This window comes from Fusarium tjaetaba (assembly GCF_013396195.1).
Source record: "Fusarium tjaetaba strain NRRL 66243 chromosome Unknown NRRL66243_c0000279, whole genome shotgun sequence".
Taxonomy (NCBI): Eukaryota; Fungi; Ascomycota; class Sordariomycetes; order Hypocreales; family Nectriaceae; genus Fusarium; species Fusarium tjaetaba.
In genome coordinates this window covers 2509-19876 of record NW_023501475.1, presented here as the reverse complement: position 1 = coordinate 19876, position 17368 = coordinate 2509, and the positions used below count along the sequence as shown (strand labels likewise).

The following is a 17368-nucleotide window of genomic DNA, read 5'->3' as shown; positions in this document are numbered from 1 at the left end:
TGTTTCTTGGGTGCATGAGGCTGTGGAATGGCCATCGCCACTACCCCCAGTGCAAGTAACCGTGCCCAACTTAGTCAAGAGTGCCATCCTCGCCTTTCTAACTACGTATTTCTAGTTGTCTGAAATTGGCTTCTAGCTAGATGTAATGACTTCAGTTTAGGCGGCCTGAATGACTGTGTTATATATAAAATCGGCCCTGTTCTGCGTTTTTTTGTAATCACGACGTAGACTGTAAAGGCCTCTCACCACCTTGAGTACCGTGTGTTAGATTTAATAGTCATAATTGGCTAGAGACTGGGCGTAGGGGCATAATCAGCTTATGCCCAAAGCATGCTAGCAACAGATTTGATGCCTCAGGCCCACTGCCCATATCTACCTTTTTTATTCGCAAGACTGTTTATTACTTGTTAAATACAAGCGACTCAATCTTGCCTCTTGCGCGCACACACACGGATACAGACACATACAACAGCAGCCATGGAAGAATACATATCAAGACACCATCGCGCGCAGGAAATCAGAGTCCTTGAAAAGGTTCAAACATGGGCAGCAACAATCGCATTTCGCGACGACATGTTAATGTCTAGTCCCCCAAGTTGCTCTGCTGCAGACTTCAAGAGGCCGCACCTCCGGCGATGCCTTTTTAACACGGCCAATATTGATTGGAGCCGCTCCTCACGTGTTGGTGGTGGACTCGACGGATATATCTGGAAAGTGTGGTTCGGGGCGGATGGCCCATATGCCCTCAAGGTGTTAAGCATACCTATGTTTAAGTACGGCTAGCCTTTCCTTACTTTCTTCTGCAGTTCTGGGATGCCGACCGGCCGGACTTTCATCACTACTTTGCCGCCCAGAGGGAATGCCAGAATGCTGCCCTTCTTCAGATGCTCGAGACAGCAATTCAACAGGCGACCACTCCAATTATGGTGAATGCCAGCCCAAGAACTAAAGATGAAGCTTTAGCCAACCTTGATGGATTCTCCAACGAAGGCCGACAAATGAATACATTAGCTCTAGGAGCACATGTCGAGGAAATAGTAACGATTCCACGCATCAGGAAGTGTTATGGGTGGACAACGTTCAGTGGCCATGTATTACTAGAGTTGCCCAAGGAACTAAGGCCACCGGTCCTTCGGGTTGGTAAGTTTTGCCGCTCGATATCCACACAGAAGGAATATATTGCAATAGTGTACGAATATGTTGAAGAAGGGGAAAATCACCCGGATGTTGTAGAAGAAGCAGATAAATTCTTTTGGCTTGCTGGATTTAGCCATAGCTCCTCTCCTGCTGCAAGGAATTGGAAGAGCGGAGTCCTTGTGGATTTGTCGGATATTGTTCATGCTGGTGGATACGGATGGTATGCGAAACGCTATGGACCATGGCCGGCGAATAAGTTGCTGAGGCCGTAGATATTCTACTTGAATTAAAACTAGACTAACTTAATTATATTTAGACATTTCTTAAGATATAGTGCCCTAACATTACTTTTTAAAGTAATTATATCAATTAATGCTTAAGATTTATATCTGTAATAGTATTATTACTAGTAAAGTTATAAAATAACCAGACCCTAAATACTTAACAAAATATAGGTAGGAGGACTCTATAAGAGATTTCTATTATAATACCTTTATTATTACTCTATAGCGACAATTCTAATATTTTTATTACCCTTTAGAGATATACCGGAGTAGTCCAGCCCTGCAAAAGACAACACTATTAGGGCTCGTTGCAATACACTAAGCTCAATTTATGCGAGCTTTTGCCACAAACTTCAAACAGGGCAGTATCAAGACATTACTGCGACGGAGGTAAGGCAACCCACTTGATTATCAGCTAAACTAATTGGTCGCAGACAGAAATCCTCAGGCGAAACTCGACGGAGGCACCCTACCTGTTTCGGGCAAGAAGCAAGAAATCTTCGCATCCTAAGCGAAAGCGAGGTCAGGATCAGCAGGCCCAAGGCATATCCTTATTATCCTCTATTGCCGCCGCCCTCGTACAAAGCTACTCGCCTTGCAACGCTAAAAAGCTCTTTGGAGAAGAAGGATACAACAGGCTTAACACACAGGAAAGACCCGGCTCTGACAGCGTTTCCGTCAAGGTCTTTCTCGCTATTAGACAGAGCGACGAAAAAAGTGAGATCCAGGAGCTATATCGACGGATCTGCTGCTACGTGTTCGCAAGATTACATCAGAAACACAGGTCTGTGGATCCGATAGTGGAGGAAATCGAAAATGCGCTGCTCCTTGTCATCGATGCCGGGGCGAAAGTCTACCATTACCTGCGCATTGAGGCGAAGTGGGCGACGGTTCTGGAGACATTTTCGTCTATGCTCAATCGAACCCCGCAGCAGCTTACTGGGATCCTCTGCCTTCTGGGGTCCCCAAGCACGTGAGTTCGGCCAACGTTATAGTAGGCTTCCTTATTCATCATCTTTCAGCTGGGAGAGAGCATCAACCGAAAATCATCAATCTGCACTCACACATCTGGCAGTAAACACAGACATGGTCGAAAAGACTGATCATTTTACGCCTCTCGTCAATAACGCTGTAAACCAACTATCATATACAGCCACTATCTCCATGCCCTCATAGTGCTAACTATTTCCTAGTAAATCACTCTTTTCAAGACAAGACACCTAGCCTCACCTTACAATCGAGCTCTTTGCCTGCTATAACAAACATGCCTCAATCTAGCCAAAGCAGCGCCAGGCCTAGCATCTCATCCACCTATAGATCTTTACATACCGCTGCACAAGCAGGGCCCCCGTAGAAGGGCTCCTCCATAGCAGCTGTATCTAAGTCTTTGCCTAGATCAAGCAGCGGCTATTCGGAAGATGCCAGCATCTTATTGGAATTCTTATCTATTCTTGCGGTCTCTGAGAAAGTCCCATTAGAACTTCTCTCCCATAGAGCTACACCTCAGAGATACTGGAATATACGTGGCGAGATAGACAAGGCAGATGCTGTTACTGCTAGTCTTGCCCCAGAGTTATATAGCTTGCTCTCCCGCAGCTCAAGGTTAAGCGATGCCTTTCATAAGCTCGAACTATCGTCAGCTATTTCAAAGAACATTAATAAGACCTACAACTTAGACGAAACCGTTGCAAGCCATATCCTCGAGAGGTTATTACCGGAGAACCTCTTATTCTTTAGGTCTCAAGCCTTAATCGTTATATATCGAGCAATCCCCTAGGAATATCTCGAGCCTGCATAAGTTTAGCCAGCAACAGACCTACCTCTACAGACTAACAGTAGTCGCAGCACTCCCACCACAAATCTATTCCTACCGCATCTCAGATACGCTCTACAGTCATTTCATGAACACTCTATATACCTGCCGGCAGGCATCAGAGCCGATCTTGTCCTCACGCTCTTAGAAGCATCTCGATTTCCCAGCATAGCGTGGAAATTCTTTATCGTAGACCAAGCAGAACAGGCTACAATCGGCCTAGAGGATCAGTACATTAACTCTTTAATCGCCCTATCACGATATCTTCTAAAACGGATTTCTAGAACTATAGACCCGACTGGTGACTACCTAGACGATATCAGCGGGGACACAACGTCAATGCCTGTAAATAACAGGATAAATTCCGCTGCCAGCTAAGCATCTATTCAGCGTTCTTTAAACTGCATCTAGACTAAAGACCTATCTACTGCCAAGAGATTACTAGAAGATTAGAGCCCCCTCTACAAGATCCTATTATCACTTAAACGCGTTGTGTTAAGTTTCGGAAGAACATCATACCTAGAAGAATTCTACTGTACTAAGGTATATTCAGGGAATCGCTAACGTATCTCGAGAAGGCCCAGACAACAGCAGCCAAGGAAAATAATCTCAACTTTTATAAAGACTTTTATAATCTTACTTACGATCTTACAGATACGCTGCAAGAGCTCAATAAGTCTACGTCTAGTAAATAGCACCTTCGCACAGAGATCACCCAGCGAGACCAAAGTAGTATCTCCACAGGCAAATCTCTATTACAAGTGTCGCTTGCCGAAGCCCTATTTGCCCAAGCACGCTATACAGAAGCTGAAAGCATCTGCTTGGAAGTTGAGTCTCGTCCCGACTTGTTGAAACTCGAAAGGTTGCGATTACATATCACAATGGCAAAGATACATCACGTTCAGTCCAACAACGACGACGCATTTGTTTATTGGAATGAAGCAATGAAAGATATTGCAAAGTTTCATATGACCGGTGGACGTGCAACTCGAACGATCCTCTTATCTATTTGCGATATCCTCCGCAGTCGAGGCCAAACAAAGCTGATGACTGATTCCATGGATCAGGTGGCATTGCTCGATGCTGGTGCAAAGCCGGGAGGTGTTGAGTACTGGATCGCGGGATTGCGCCTTTGGTCACAGTATCTGGATTCGAAAACTTCTCGTAGTCATCTGTAGCAGATTATTTCCTTGACCTTTATTGGCTTCAGAGAGGAGGAGGATCAGGCCTTGGTAGACCCTTGATAATTATACCTTACTCGCTGAAGGATTGTACGCCATACAAGATCCGTATCAATTTTGATTTGTCCATCATTACTACACAGAGACATGTTTAGGAATGGCTGCCTACTTGTATATCTAAGCTGGCCACGTTTGATGGTAATGAGCTATCCTCGAGCCAGTCATCGAAGTATACAATGTGATTTTGTTCATTACTTTGCGCATCACGGTGCACCACGTCAACAATGAGAGAATAACGACTTGCTTGCGTTGACGTGTTTCCTTCTCGTTGCGTAGTCAACAACCAGATTTAGGTGGCAAAATCATAGATGGTCACAGAACGACCCGGATAGTACTGGGTGAAAGAAGACGGAACCGTCGGTTGAAACGGTTGGTTGTAGCCTTAAATGATTGATCTCAAAGCTGATGGCCCAAGGGCAAGTGACGAGGTCACTCGTCAGAAATCGATCGAAGCCTTTGGTCTATGAGTGAATATAAAAAGCATCCTATCCACTTCCAACTTCTGGAGTCATTCCAATCCAAATCATCCAAACACTCTTGACACTCGAGCCTAGCCTAGGTTTATCTGAATCTATTATCCTTTCTTTATAAGGCAAGTCAAAGAAGAATAGGTGCGGCTATTCCAGCTATTCTCTGTAATCTCATAGATACAAGAAATATGCTAACGCTTCTCGAAGCTCTTACGAAGCGAAATGTTGCGGTCAACTCCCAGGCCGTTGTAGGGGGTTCCAATACCACCACTGAAACATATATAGAGCCGGGTGGCTGGAGGACGTGGGACGAATTCAACTACGACACTCTGACCCGAATCTTCCGGCGGAGGCTTGCTTCGGAGTATCGTGGCTCCTTGGAACCACGGGCTTTGGAGCTAGATGTGATCGTCAATAATGAAGAGACCTTGGAAGACCTCCTAAGGCGATTCATGAGCCCATGCGTCAATTACGCACTGGAGCATCAGCAGGGTCATCCACATCTCGGGCGTGGAAGCCGATGTGGATTTGAGGACAGGCCTGACTGGTCAGCGATCTCGACTGAATATATAACTGAACACGGACAGTTCGCCAACATTCTCCCGGGAGACACTAAGCTCGACGCCAAGTGGTCGCCTTGGATGTCTGAGGACATGGGCAGCTTCAACGAGTGGCAAAAGGTCCTGGCCCAAGAGCTGACATATATGGCTAGATACCGTACTAGATACGCCTTCATCATCACTGATGCCAATCTTGTTGTTCTCAGGATCACACGCGAGCTTATTGGCGCTGGCCTAGCCCAAACACGTCCGCGAAGGGAGGCCGCTGTTTTCGTTGGCCATCAGAGACACAGTTCAGATGCCACGATGGGGTCAGGCGGCGGCTCAAGTTCATTCTACAGTGATGATAGCCCGTTGGAATGGAGCTACCATGACCCGGAATACGCCGTCATTCCCTGGAATGCGCATGGAAAAGAGGTTCTTACCATTAAGCTAGGTCTTTGGTCCTTGATTATGATGGCTACGAGCGGCGACAGAGCGATCGATTACTCATACCCCCCGTTGGATAGCTGGCGATACAATGGCAAGGGATATGTTCATAGCACTTCAGGTGCTACCAAGGCAGAGCTGTCTCAGGGTGATCATCTCTTGCTAGAGCCTAATGACATGAGCTGGGAGGGGGGCCAGGGCGTCCACGATATGCCTCAACCAACCCGCGCTGGTGGCACATCCGGTGTCGGCCCTTCTCAAGCATACCAGCTGGATGATATGGAGGCTTCTGTTGAAGGATCCTCTCGACAGGCCGATCACGGCCCGGACGATGGCGACCAAAAGACTGAGGTCGGGTCTTCTCACAGGCACCAAAAGCGCAAGAAGGTCCGAATCGAAAAGCATCTGGTCACTAGAAGGCTCTACTATCTAAACGCCAATGGAGACAAAGTCGATACAAGTAGGGTTCAGTGGACCAAGGTAGACGGCGGGTATGAGTTGAAGGGCCGGAAGAATGTCTACTTTACAGAACAATTCCCGCATTAGCGTAGGCTTGAGCCGCCATCCCAACAATCGCTTTGCAGTCAAACAGCGCAAAGAAATATGGAGTGCTGCAACGAGCGGCTCGAAGGAGGGCTTCATGAATGCTTCTTGTAAAGGCGGCTCAGTACATTGAAGTCGTTGGAGGAGTTTGGTTCAGAGCTTGTTAGTCATGGCGGGGAGATTTGGCCTGCATAGGTGCAGGCTTCTCAACTCTTACCAAGGCGTCTTTCGTCAAGGGCTAGCTGACAAGTGCTTCTACAGGTGATCTCATTGTAGCAGGGAGGTGGGGATACCCCTTTGACACAGATTGTTGAATAATATGTAGTGGATATAGGCGGAGGTAAAGCTTCTTTCGGTGTGATCGAGCGAAGAGTTATTACAAACAAACCCCATTTATAACTTCTATTGCACTTGTTCCTCCTGTCGGGTGTGTTCGTGTCCTGATTGATCCACTGGCCAGCATCCGAAGGAAGGTTATGTGATCTGAATCTTAAACCGGGACAAAATACAACATGCCCATGCACACTTCGTTCTTGTCTCAGAGACCTCAGCACACAGATGAGTGACGAGCGATGGCATGGGCAATGTCGACTCGAAGCCCGATTGTTTGGCCAGTTCGATGGCAACATTAACCCCGAAGCTGGCTACGCGATGGTCCAAATTCACAATGAATTGGATTCCCGCCAAAAGCTCAAGACGCATGCCGTGATTGAGCTCACGCAGATGGCCCAAGCCCAACGCGGACCCTGGGCCAAAGTCGTTGCCGCCAAGTTGCAAGAAGCATGGTCAAAAAGAACAGTCCAACTTCATGATCATAAGGTATGGCTTTCAGACTGGGACGCCAGCAACGACATTCAGAAACAGCCTGCGAACCTGGAAAAAATATTTTTCCAGCTTCAGAATGGCCTGGCTGCTCCACAAGCTTCTCCAAGGTGAGCTCCGTGAGCCTCACATTAGTGTCACGCGCAAGGCTTCGCACCAGCGGCTCATCCATCCTACGAACCGGGCATTTGAACACAGCGAAGCGACTTATACTGACAGGCGCCACGGTATCCGGTCGTAATTATGAGGTCAAGTAAGTGACTTTACCCCTAGGTGGTCAATCATTCTCAACGCACCCGACGCTGACAGAAATGATTCAAGGCCCAGGCTACAGGCTACGGGGGACCCCGCCCGTTTACAACAGATGCTGTAAACCCAACCTGCCAACGATTACAGCGCTAACGCGCCATGTTGCGGTCTCTGTGCAGAAGTCCATGGACCGTTCACTTGCGATGTCCAAGAAAGAACTTGAACTGCTGCAAGTGTCGGAGCCTACACGGCGTGCGACCAATGTTGTAACTCTTACCCTATTAATAAGTCTATCTACAATTACCTACATTTGTTGCGACTACTTTCCATATCCAGAGGGCCACTAAATCTCACGGTTCTTCAGGCGTCTGCGTACTGTTCGTGCATGCTAAGCCAGAGGACCCTCCTCTGTACACTGAAAGCAAGCTCGTTCATTTATCACCAGCCGGGAACCATGAGCGTGTATATCTCAATAAAATATGGCCAAAGTACAGTCTTAGGCACGAGACACATGAAGACGAGGTTTATCGCGGGATCAAAGCGCTGACAGGGACCAGTTCGGGTGCATACATGTCGCATTCAGTTGTCTACAACCTACCTGTGATGTACTAGACCTCAGAAAGCCTGGCGGGGCAACAGACAATAGTTACTACAAGAAACCTACCTATTATCCTCCTTCAAAAGTCTCGATTGAGCCGCTGAGTCGATTGCGGATTGGCTACGAGTTGGCCATTATCAGTCCGAAGCTCGATAATGTCAGCCAGCCTGTCATATTTCAGCACTGGGGGAATTTCTTGCCAGAGGGAGCCATCCAATAGTTGCCATTTCCTGTACCAATCGAAGCCGTCGAGGTCCTTGGTCTGGCTGGCTAACGCCTGCGCATCTAACGAATTGCCGGTATTGAAGTCGGTAGACAAGACTTCAGAAGTCTGGTTCAACAGCTTGTCAATGGCTTCCACGTCTTCGTCACGCATCATCCTTCTGGGAATTGCGTAGCTGCTAAAGTCGTCATGATGGAACGTGCCGCCCTCAAGCCTCAGGTTGTATAGCCGATACCATGCGACATCTCGATGGACTATTCGCTGTAGGAGTTCTGTACAGTAGTCCTGATGTGACCCTGCCTGGAGGAGAAGCGTGAAGGATTTGGCCGGGATCCCTACATCCTTCACGACGAGCGCATCCCTAATCCAGTAGCCAATGTTGCGCGAGAGGGAGCATCTGATCCACTGGGGTTCCAGGTTTATTCTCTCACCACGTTGTAAAATACGCATCAGAAGGGATGGCATAAGCGAGATTCCGATGATGCAATCCAGTAAGCTGACGCGACGGATAATTTGTAGCGAGGGGTTTTCTTGGACGGAAGGAGCGAGGCCGCGGGCGTGGGTGTGCGGATCGTTTACTGAATCAAAGTCTTCGTGCAATAGAGATGCTTCAACCAAATGCGCTGACCGGGAATGCGGTTCAGGAAGCGGATGGCATTGGCGGTGGCTGAAAATCGGATCTTCTCTCGACAATGAAAACCAGAGGGAACGTATACATCAGTATCAGAACCACCTTCGTCTTCGTCGTCCTGGTCATTGTGGCTACCACTGCCGCCATCATCCTCGTCGCTCGAGTGTTCAAATGGCTCGTCTGGAGATGCGGGAGGGCCTTCGTAATGCCACTTATCCGGATACTCCCAAATACCATCAATACCCTAGAGTCTGATAGCATTCTTCACGTCGCTCTCGGATGGAATAGCCCAGTTATCGAACCGAAGACTTAGAAAGTCTTGAACTATATCTGGCCCAGTCCAGTGAGGAAAGATCTCGCGCAGGTGATCCGCGAACTGGACCGGTTTCTTGTCTGCGATGAGCCGTAAGCAATACGACAGAGCATCCTGAACCACCGAGTCACTACCATACCAGGTATTCGATGGATGGCTATAACTGTCTCGTTCGCGATGAGCCCTTGAGAAGCCATCAGACCAGTGATGTTGCCGCTGGTCAAGATGCAAATTCACGTAATGATCGACGAAGCGTCCAAGAGACCCACAGCAGCGATTTCCGGACAATCTCTCGGTCTCGACCCATGTTTGCGCATGAGGAGATCCAGACTCGGCAGCAATCGCTTCGTTAGCGCGTCTGTTGTTATCGCGCAGCCAGCCAAGTCGATGATTTCTCGATACCGCTTCAAGCTGGTTCGCAAAATCGGGATATTTCAGAGCGTACTGCTCATACATTTCGGGAGTCATGAACTCCGCTAAATGAAGGACCAAGTCTCCTTCCAAGTGGCGGTAGTACGTAGCAACAACATTAAAGCAACCGGCTAGACTTCGCCAATCCTCGCGATACAGTGTTGAGAAGGTGACCGCGTTGAGGGACAAGGGCATATGCATGGTCTCGTTGGCGATGGTACGGCAGGTGAGCATGAGGGACAAGTCAATCGGCTGATCGTCACTCGTCTTGAGTTTGTCGGATTTCGCATTGTAAACATATCCGCCGTCGAGTTGGAAGTAGTCACGATAGATATGGAGACGCAGCTCCAGTGCGAAATGGAGGAAGCTGAGCTTGGTCGACATGGTAGCGCCCAAGGTGAAATGGTTGAGTCAAGTTCTTGATTTTTGTAAGAGGAAAAGCGTGTGAACCAAGAGGGGGAAGACGCGGGGATTTTATAGATAAAATTTAGAGTTATGGCAGCGGGGTCAGAGCCACGTCACGGAAAGAATTATGTGAAGCCGTCACCGACTGAGGTAGAGGTTAATTCGCTGTCGCCTTGGATCCGTTCACTTCTTTCCACTTACTTGCATCTCCACCAATCCTGAATGGCCACCACTTCAACTTTCAATTTACACCAAACTTTGAAATCATGCAGCAACCAATAAGAGAAGAAGGCCTCAACATCAAAGTTCCGTCATTTTAGGCTGCAGCGGGTGAACATGTCATACATAAGGTTTCGCTTTTACCTTCGGCGGAATTGCTATCAAACTCCAAACAACATTTGTGCGCCTCCTGTTCTTGACCACTCAGCAACGGTATTGCCTGGCTGCCTGAGTCTTCAGAGAGGTTCCATAGATGGGATGACGGTCATGATAGGTCCTATTCCCTCGGACAGTTTCCGTAAGAGTGGACGGGATTTGATGTTTTGCTGGTCTGGTTGGAAAGTCAAGGAGATGCGTAGAGTTGCTAGTTAAGTGCTTAGTCCGTAAATGCCCCAAGTTTAGAAAAACAAGAAATGAATTCGTCATAAAGTCATCGAGTGCACCTTAATCGGAAGCTGGTAGTTGTATTCGCACGATCTCTTCAACACGAAACGCTTGAAGGTTTCAGCCAAGGCGGAATCCCGGGTTTGGTGACAAACCCGATACAGGCCGAGCTACCCAGCAATGGTGGCACTATCTTAGCGCAGGTTCCCTCCCGCTAAGAAATTATCCGTGAGCAGCCAATTGAGAAGCAAAGCAGACACAATCTGGCAAATAAAGCATACCCTCATTAATAATAATAGTTAAAGAATCATCCTTTAGGCTCATTTAGGCACAGAATCTTGACAATCGCATGGGAAAGAGGAAGCTCGGCGTAGCAGGCAACAGATTTGTGGCTTATTCGTCCAATCAGATTGTAGTGTCGAATGATTTCAGCCAATCAAGCTGCTAGGCAGAATCACAGGCAGGCAAGGCAGCCATCGACGTCAATTGAGGCACAAACAACTCGGGCTGACTCACTTCAGTATCTCTACTGCATATAAGATGCACTGCAACATTGAGCACTTCTCAACTCTCTCCCCAAAACACTTCTCCCCATAGTCATCATCACGTATCATCTCAGGATCAGGCTAAAGTGCTGCGCCTCAAGCTTGCTTAACCCTCACCGTGCTATCGCTACGACCTGCAGTTCTCCAACTCCAACGTCTGCTTTATTTCCAACACTCCACTTTCTCACCTGATATCGCCGTCAACTTGAGTCTTTGACAGCACCAGTCAGCAGCGCGTTTACCCAGCTTCTTCATCATCATCGAGAACAAGAAACAACATGTCACTCTTTGGCGGTTCACGAATCGGCAGACGTGTCACCACGACCCCATGCGGCTGCTACATCTTCATCCAAGACACGCCCAAGTACCTCCCTCAGGTCCAGATAAAGGCTCACACCACTATCCTCGCCACAACATCCCGCACCAACCTCACCCAAACCTTTGTCAATCCCACCGGTGAAGCCATTGATGAACTGCGCTATGTCTTTCCTCTTTACGACGGTGTCTCCGTCGTCGCCTTCACCTGTACCGTCGGCTCTCGTGTCCTCAAAGGCGTAGTCAAGGAACGACAGAAGGCGCAGCAAGTCTACAATGAAGCCAAAGCCAAAGGACAAACCGCTGGTCTGTTCAAGCAGTCTCTTGAAGCAGCTGATACTTTCACTACTACTATTGGGAATGTCCCCGCTGGTGAGAAGGTGCAGGTTGACATCACGTACCTTGGAGAGCTCAAGCATGATGCTCAAGTCGATGGTCTTCGCTTTACGATCCCAACACAGATTGTTCCACGATATGGTGATTCTCAATCCCTCCCCTCGTCTAATGTCATACAAAAAGGAGGAATCTCTTTCACCATCGATGCAGAGATGCCTGACGGTTCAGCTATCAAATCCATTCAGTCTCCTTCTCACCCTCTTTCAGTTGAGATCGGCACTACTTCTACCACGAAGTCTGAGGACCCCTCCCTCCAGAGAGCTTCTGCTACCCTCCAACAGGGCACTACTCATCTGGAACAAGACTTTGTTGTCCAAGTAGTCGCCACAAAACTGGGAGAACCATCGGCTATCCTGGAGACTCACCCCACCATCCCGAACCAACGTGCCATCATGACCACGCTTGTCCCCAAGTTCAAACTGCCTGCCGAAAAGCCCGAGATTGTGTTCATCTGCGACAGAAGTGGCAGTATGGGTGGTCAGATCCCTGGCCTCAAAACAGCTCTTCAGATCTTCCTCAAGTCGCTTCCCGTTGGCGTCAAGTTCAATATCTGCAGTTTCGGTTCTCACTTCAGCTTCCTCTGGGATCGGTCTCAGTCCTACAGCCAGGAGACACTCGACAAGGCTGTTCAGCACGTCGAGACCTTTGACAGCGACTATGGCGGCACTGAGATGTACCAGCCATTCGAGGCTACTTTCCAGAAGCGCTACAAGGACATGAACCTCGAGGTCTTTCTGCTCACAGACGGCGAGATCTGGGACCAAGATCGTCTGTTCCAGCTTATCAACAAGGAAGTGGCTGATAGTAAGGGTGCTGCGCGAGTCTTTTCACTTGGTATTGGAGCAGGTGCCAGTACCTCTCTGATTGAGGGTATTGCCAGAGCTGGTAACGGCTTTGCTCAGACGGTTGCTGATGATGAGAAGATGGACAAGAAGGTGGTTCGCATGCTTCGAGGAGCTTTGTTTCCTCATGTTTCCGATTATTCTCTAGAGATCAAGTATGACAAAGAAGATTCTTCGACTGAAGATGACTTTGAGTTGATTGAGAAGGTCGTTGACGCGTTGAAGATTGATACTTCCAAGGGTGAAGAAAAGACCAAGGAAGTAGAGGCACCAAAGAAGCCTATCTCATTGTTCGACACCTCTGCAAATGACGATGACGATACTGAGATGGCCGATGCCCCAGACGTTGACAACAAATTCGACCATCTTCCTGATGTTTCTCTCCCTCGCTATCTTCAGACACCCGGCACTATTCCTCCTCTGTTCCCCTTCAACCGTACCACCGTGTATGTCCTTCTCTCCGAGGACACTCCTTCACAGCAACCCAAATCTGTCATCCTACGAGGCACCTCAAGCCATGGCCCTCTCGAACTCGAGATCCCAATCACAGTAGTCGCCGAGAAAGATTCTGTGATTCATCAACTCGCAGCACGGAAGGAAGTCAAGGAGCTTGAAGAAGGCCGGGGATGGCTCAAGCATGCCAAGGACTCCGACGGCAAACCCCTCACGGACAAGTACGATGGCCACTTCTCTGACATGGTCGAGCGTGAAGCCGTGCGTCTCGGTGTCAAGTATCAGGTTGGAGGCAAGTGGTGCTCATTCGTCGCTGTTGAGGACAATGGAAACGAAGTTGAACGAGGAGAAGTCCAACAGGCTGCACCTGATGAGGCTAGACAACATAACATGCCGCAAATGATGACTGCTCGCTTCGGTGCACCAGCACCAGCACCAAGCAGCGGCAAACCTTTTCTCTCGTTTCTCAGCCGTGCTCGCAAATCAAACCAGCCGGATACCAGGAGTGCCTCAACCTTTGGGGGCTCTAGTGGAGCATTCTTGAGTTCATCTGGAACTCGTAGCCGAGACCTTTCTTCAGCGGGTCGAGGTGGTGGCCTCTTCGGAAGTTCCGGGTCTTCCAACACTGGCGGAGGACCGTTCGGCAACTCAAGCGCCCAAGCCCTCAGTTTCGCCCCAGGGTCTAGTGCATCATCTGGTAGTCTTTTCGGAGGCGCGCCGGGAGGATCATTTGGCTCATCTGGAAGCTTGTTTGGCAGTGCTCCTATACCTCCACCACCTCCTCCCGCCGCACCTGCAGCACCAACTGTTCAAGCCGCAGCACTCGCGCCTCCCGCGGCTGCAGTTGATGAAGACCTTCTTTCTCAGTATCAAGAAGAAATGGCAGAGGCTGCAGCTATGCCACTTGAGGAAGAACTGGAAGCGGAAGAGTCTGGTGAAGACATGGGATTCGGACTTTTCGACGACGGACCTTCTGCTCCTGCGCCAGCTACCGGCTCTGCTTTCTTTTCCTTGCCTGCCTCCACCTTTGCTACAGCTCCGAAGACAAAGACCATCAGCGACATGGAGCCATTGCAAGCTTTGACTACTCTTCAAACATTCGCAGGTAGCTGGTCCTGGAGCTCCGATCTGGAGCGTGTTCTTGGCGTGACCTCTGACCAGGTTTCCAAGTTGACACTGCCGGCTTCAGTCAAGGAGCATTCGGAAAAAGATGATGTGCTGGCTACAGCGTGTGCTGTTTTGTTCTTCAAGAAGAAGCTGCAGGAGGAGATGGATACTTGGGAGATGTTGGTTGAGAAGGCAGAGGGATGGTTGGAGGACAACGTTGGGGATGATGGTATTTCCGAGCTATTCAGTGCCCTCGAGAAGTTGTTTTAGATGGTTTTACCCTGGGAATATCTTGGAAGAATTGTTTGTGTAGTTAGTTAGTGCGAACCGTGAAATCACAATCTAGTCATTCAAGAATCTACAGTTCCTTTTAGCTCCGTATCTGCCTGTACTGGAAAGACACTACTCTAAAGCCGGGGACCAATATTGAGTCAACGTCAGCTAGGGAAGAGTGCTCAAATTGTGACTGACTCAGGTAGCTCTAGATCCTCTAGATTTTGAAGTTGTTCATATGTGTAGATTTACCTTTCGCTGATGTTTAAAGCTCTCATAAACCCGCAAGACCAATCAGCCATGCAAAATTCTGCCGCGTACACGTAGCCGATAGCTTATAGCATTATGAATATGTTCAAACAGGCATTCACCGTATCATGACTGCCTGGTTTTGATGGAGTCGCGATGAACTTTGAAGGGAGCTTGGAACAACTGGATCTCCAGGTTAGGCAACTTTCAGTACAAGCACTAGATCGCTTTCAAACCTCAACTATGGGTAATCTCGCTCTGTAAAAGCTTTCACATGACTTTTAGAGTATCTTTTACTTATAAAGACTCATAATAACTCTATTTATACTTGTTTGGCGGAGTGAAAGGTAAGTCGCCCGAGTCAAAGTTGTGTACCCTGCACCATGGTGTTAGCCCCACGCTGCGAGAATTCAGAACTCCTAGCACCAAGCCCATGTCTGAGAACCTATTTCATATTAAGGAGAGCTGGACGCTCAGGGGAATAAATTCAAGGTTGGTTCAGCGTAAACTCAGCGGCATGCCCGGCGTACGCTCGAAGCAAAGCGCCTACTCTACGCTCTATCTTTGACAATCCCGAATTTCTTGTGAGGGCACAGCTGGTCTTATAGCATCTGCTCCAAGAAAGCTAGTAAATGTAAAGAAATAAAGAACAAGCGGCGTTGATTTACTGGCACAGCTATGTTTTTGACTTGATTCTATATTGTCTTCAAGACTTTTGCTGTTTCTTAAGCCCGCAACATCGTCACTAGATAGATCCATACCATCAGGCTGGTAAAACATGGACACATGGAGATACACAAACTTGACAATCAGCGTAAAATTTCCTTCTGCATGTCCATATCTCATGAAATGTCGAGCTTCCAATTGTAGTAGAATTTCCTCAGGACATGTGACAATACAAGTCTTTTTAGCGCCGTCTGGTGGTGTATCCCAGGAGCCTGACTAGCCCTCACTTATGAGGTCTGCCGGTTATTGTCGTGGGCTTTCAGAGAGTGGCAGTCTCTGAAGCACTATGTATTGGGAAGCTTATCCTGTGATAGCAGAAGGCACATGGCAGAGGTACTGTCACTTGTGGCTACCAGAGCCATGACTACCCATCTGACTTCGGAGTTTAGTCTGTCACTTACAAGCTGGAGTGTCTGTTCGACAAGGGCAAGATGCTTGTTGAGTTGAAGCTATTCCCTACCCCGAGACACTCGTTTGCAAGCCTGAAACTGATAAGTGCCTGTACAGCAGCGTGAACGATGTTGATTAGCATAATTAGTTAAAGCAGGCCAAAAACTCTGTGCCAACGCACTCAAGGTGCGTTAGCTGGTCATAGTCCAGGAAAGCCCAGGTAGATCCCTTTTGCGCCCTGGCTGTGAGAGAAGGCGGATGGAGATAACTTAGTTGTGCCCTATCAAGTGCTTGGATTATCTTGTCGGTCTTTGCAAATGCCGGCTAATGACATCCCGCTTCTCCGTCGTAACACTTCCCTGATAATCCTGGTCCTCCATGCCAAACCGTCCCAGCCAGGACTGATCGTCATGCGCCCAACAGCCATCGATTTGATTGAGTCCTGTGAACTCTCAGAACCTGTGCTGGTTTCTATTATTTATTTATTTTTATCCTCATGCAATCAATTGCTTGATGTTCCATCCTCTGGTGAAATGGTCAAGAGACCGCTCTGCAGCTCTCGAATAATATTGCAAGGTTGTAGTCCGATGCCCCCTCAGTTGACTGCCCTTAAATCGCAGTGCTTCAGTGTGGAGGACGATGTTTGCCTGGTTGCTTACTGGGCCGTCGCTCATCTGGGTCAATCAATAGGCAAGGCTTTGAGTTGTCGCTAATGATCTCCATTTTCTGGCGTCACTTTGGCTAGCTTCAGCAGAAGCTCTGCACATCAGGGTTTCGCTTCCATCACCATTTTGACTCATGGGACTCGATGCCCCCATTTGCTCAGATCTCAATTGCTAAAACTTTCCTAACGCGCAACGCAAAGAGCAAGAGTCCGATTGCGGGCGTTGGGTAAATGCATTTAATCGGAAACACGAAAAATCAATTGGCAATGCTGATTGGAAAATATTTTCCATCAACTGTGAGTACCTAAGATCATAAAAAATAGTCGGAAGAAAAGTTTAGGGATACGAGAATAGGAACTGACGATCTCGGTCGACGCGCGACAGTTTTGGAGGGAAAATAAACCGCAACTACCGATAGCTTTTTTTTTTTTTTTTTCCCCATTCCAGTGCATTGACTAGCGGATAGGACTCTACCATTGACGCCAACAAGAGAATTGGTAAATAACACCTGAGTACATTATTACTGCTGCGACATTTTCTCAGACAATCACAATCGCCTAGGAGCTCAGCATCCAGGTTTTCCGACTTTCGGAAATGCGACTTCAATTAATGCATTACGTTCTGTCATGTGTTTGCCTTTCCTGTTAGACATATTCTTTTATTTCACTACTAACA

The 17368-nt window shown here is 48.2% G+C and overlaps 5 protein-coding genes across 5 annotated transcripts; 4 read left to right on the top strand and 1 right to left on the bottom strand.

The window, feature by feature from the left end:
* Positions 1 to 477: 477 nt before the first annotated feature.
* On the top strand, positions 478 to 2222 carry FTJAE_11326 (uncharacterized protein; the record flags this gene model as incomplete). The annotated part of the gene is made up of 7 exons (XM_037344257.1): positions 478 to 750; positions 807 to 1140; positions 1189 to 1357; positions 1536 to 1546; positions 1783 to 1811; positions 1856 to 2138; positions 2188 to 2222. 7 exons carry the CDS (start codon positions 478 to 480, stop codon positions 2220 to 2222), a joined length of 1134 nt encoding a protein of 377 aa, XP_037201629.1.
* Positions 2223 to 5133: 2911 nt separating this feature from the next.
* Positions 5134 to 6480, top strand: FTJAE_11325 (uncharacterized protein; the record flags this gene model as incomplete). The annotated part of the gene is made up of 1 exon (XM_037344256.1): positions 5134 to 6480. One exon carries the CDS (start codon positions 5134 to 5136, stop codon positions 6478 to 6480), a length of 1347 nt encoding a protein of 448 aa, XP_037201628.1.
* A 555-nt stretch (positions 6481 to 7035) lies between these two features.
* Positions 7036 to 7413, top strand: FTJAE_11324 (uncharacterized protein; the record flags this gene model as incomplete). The annotated part of the gene is made up of 1 exon (XM_037344255.1): positions 7036 to 7413. One exon carries the CDS (start codon positions 7036 to 7038, stop codon positions 7411 to 7413), a length of 378 nt encoding a protein of 125 aa, XP_037201627.1.
* Positions 7414 to 8225: 812 nt separating this feature from the next.
* FTJAE_11323 (uncharacterized protein) lies at positions 8226 to 10108 on the bottom strand (the record flags this gene model as incomplete). Its single annotated transcript, XM_037344254.1, has 3 exons — positions 8226 to 8947; positions 8998 to 9244; positions 9326 to 10108. 3 exons carry the CDS (start codon positions 10106 to 10108, stop codon positions 8226 to 8228), a joined length of 1752 nt encoding a protein of 583 aa, XP_037201626.1.
* Positions 10109 to 11555: 1447 nt separating this feature from the next.
* FTJAE_11322 (uncharacterized protein) lies at positions 11556 to 14660 on the top strand (the record flags this gene model as incomplete). Its single annotated transcript, XM_037344253.1, has 1 exon — positions 11556 to 14660. The coding sequence occupies one exon, from the start codon at positions 11556 to 11558 to the stop codon at positions 14658 to 14660; it is 3105 nt and encodes a 1034-aa protein (XP_037201625.1).
* Between the last annotated feature and the right edge of the window lie 2708 nt (positions 14661 to 17368).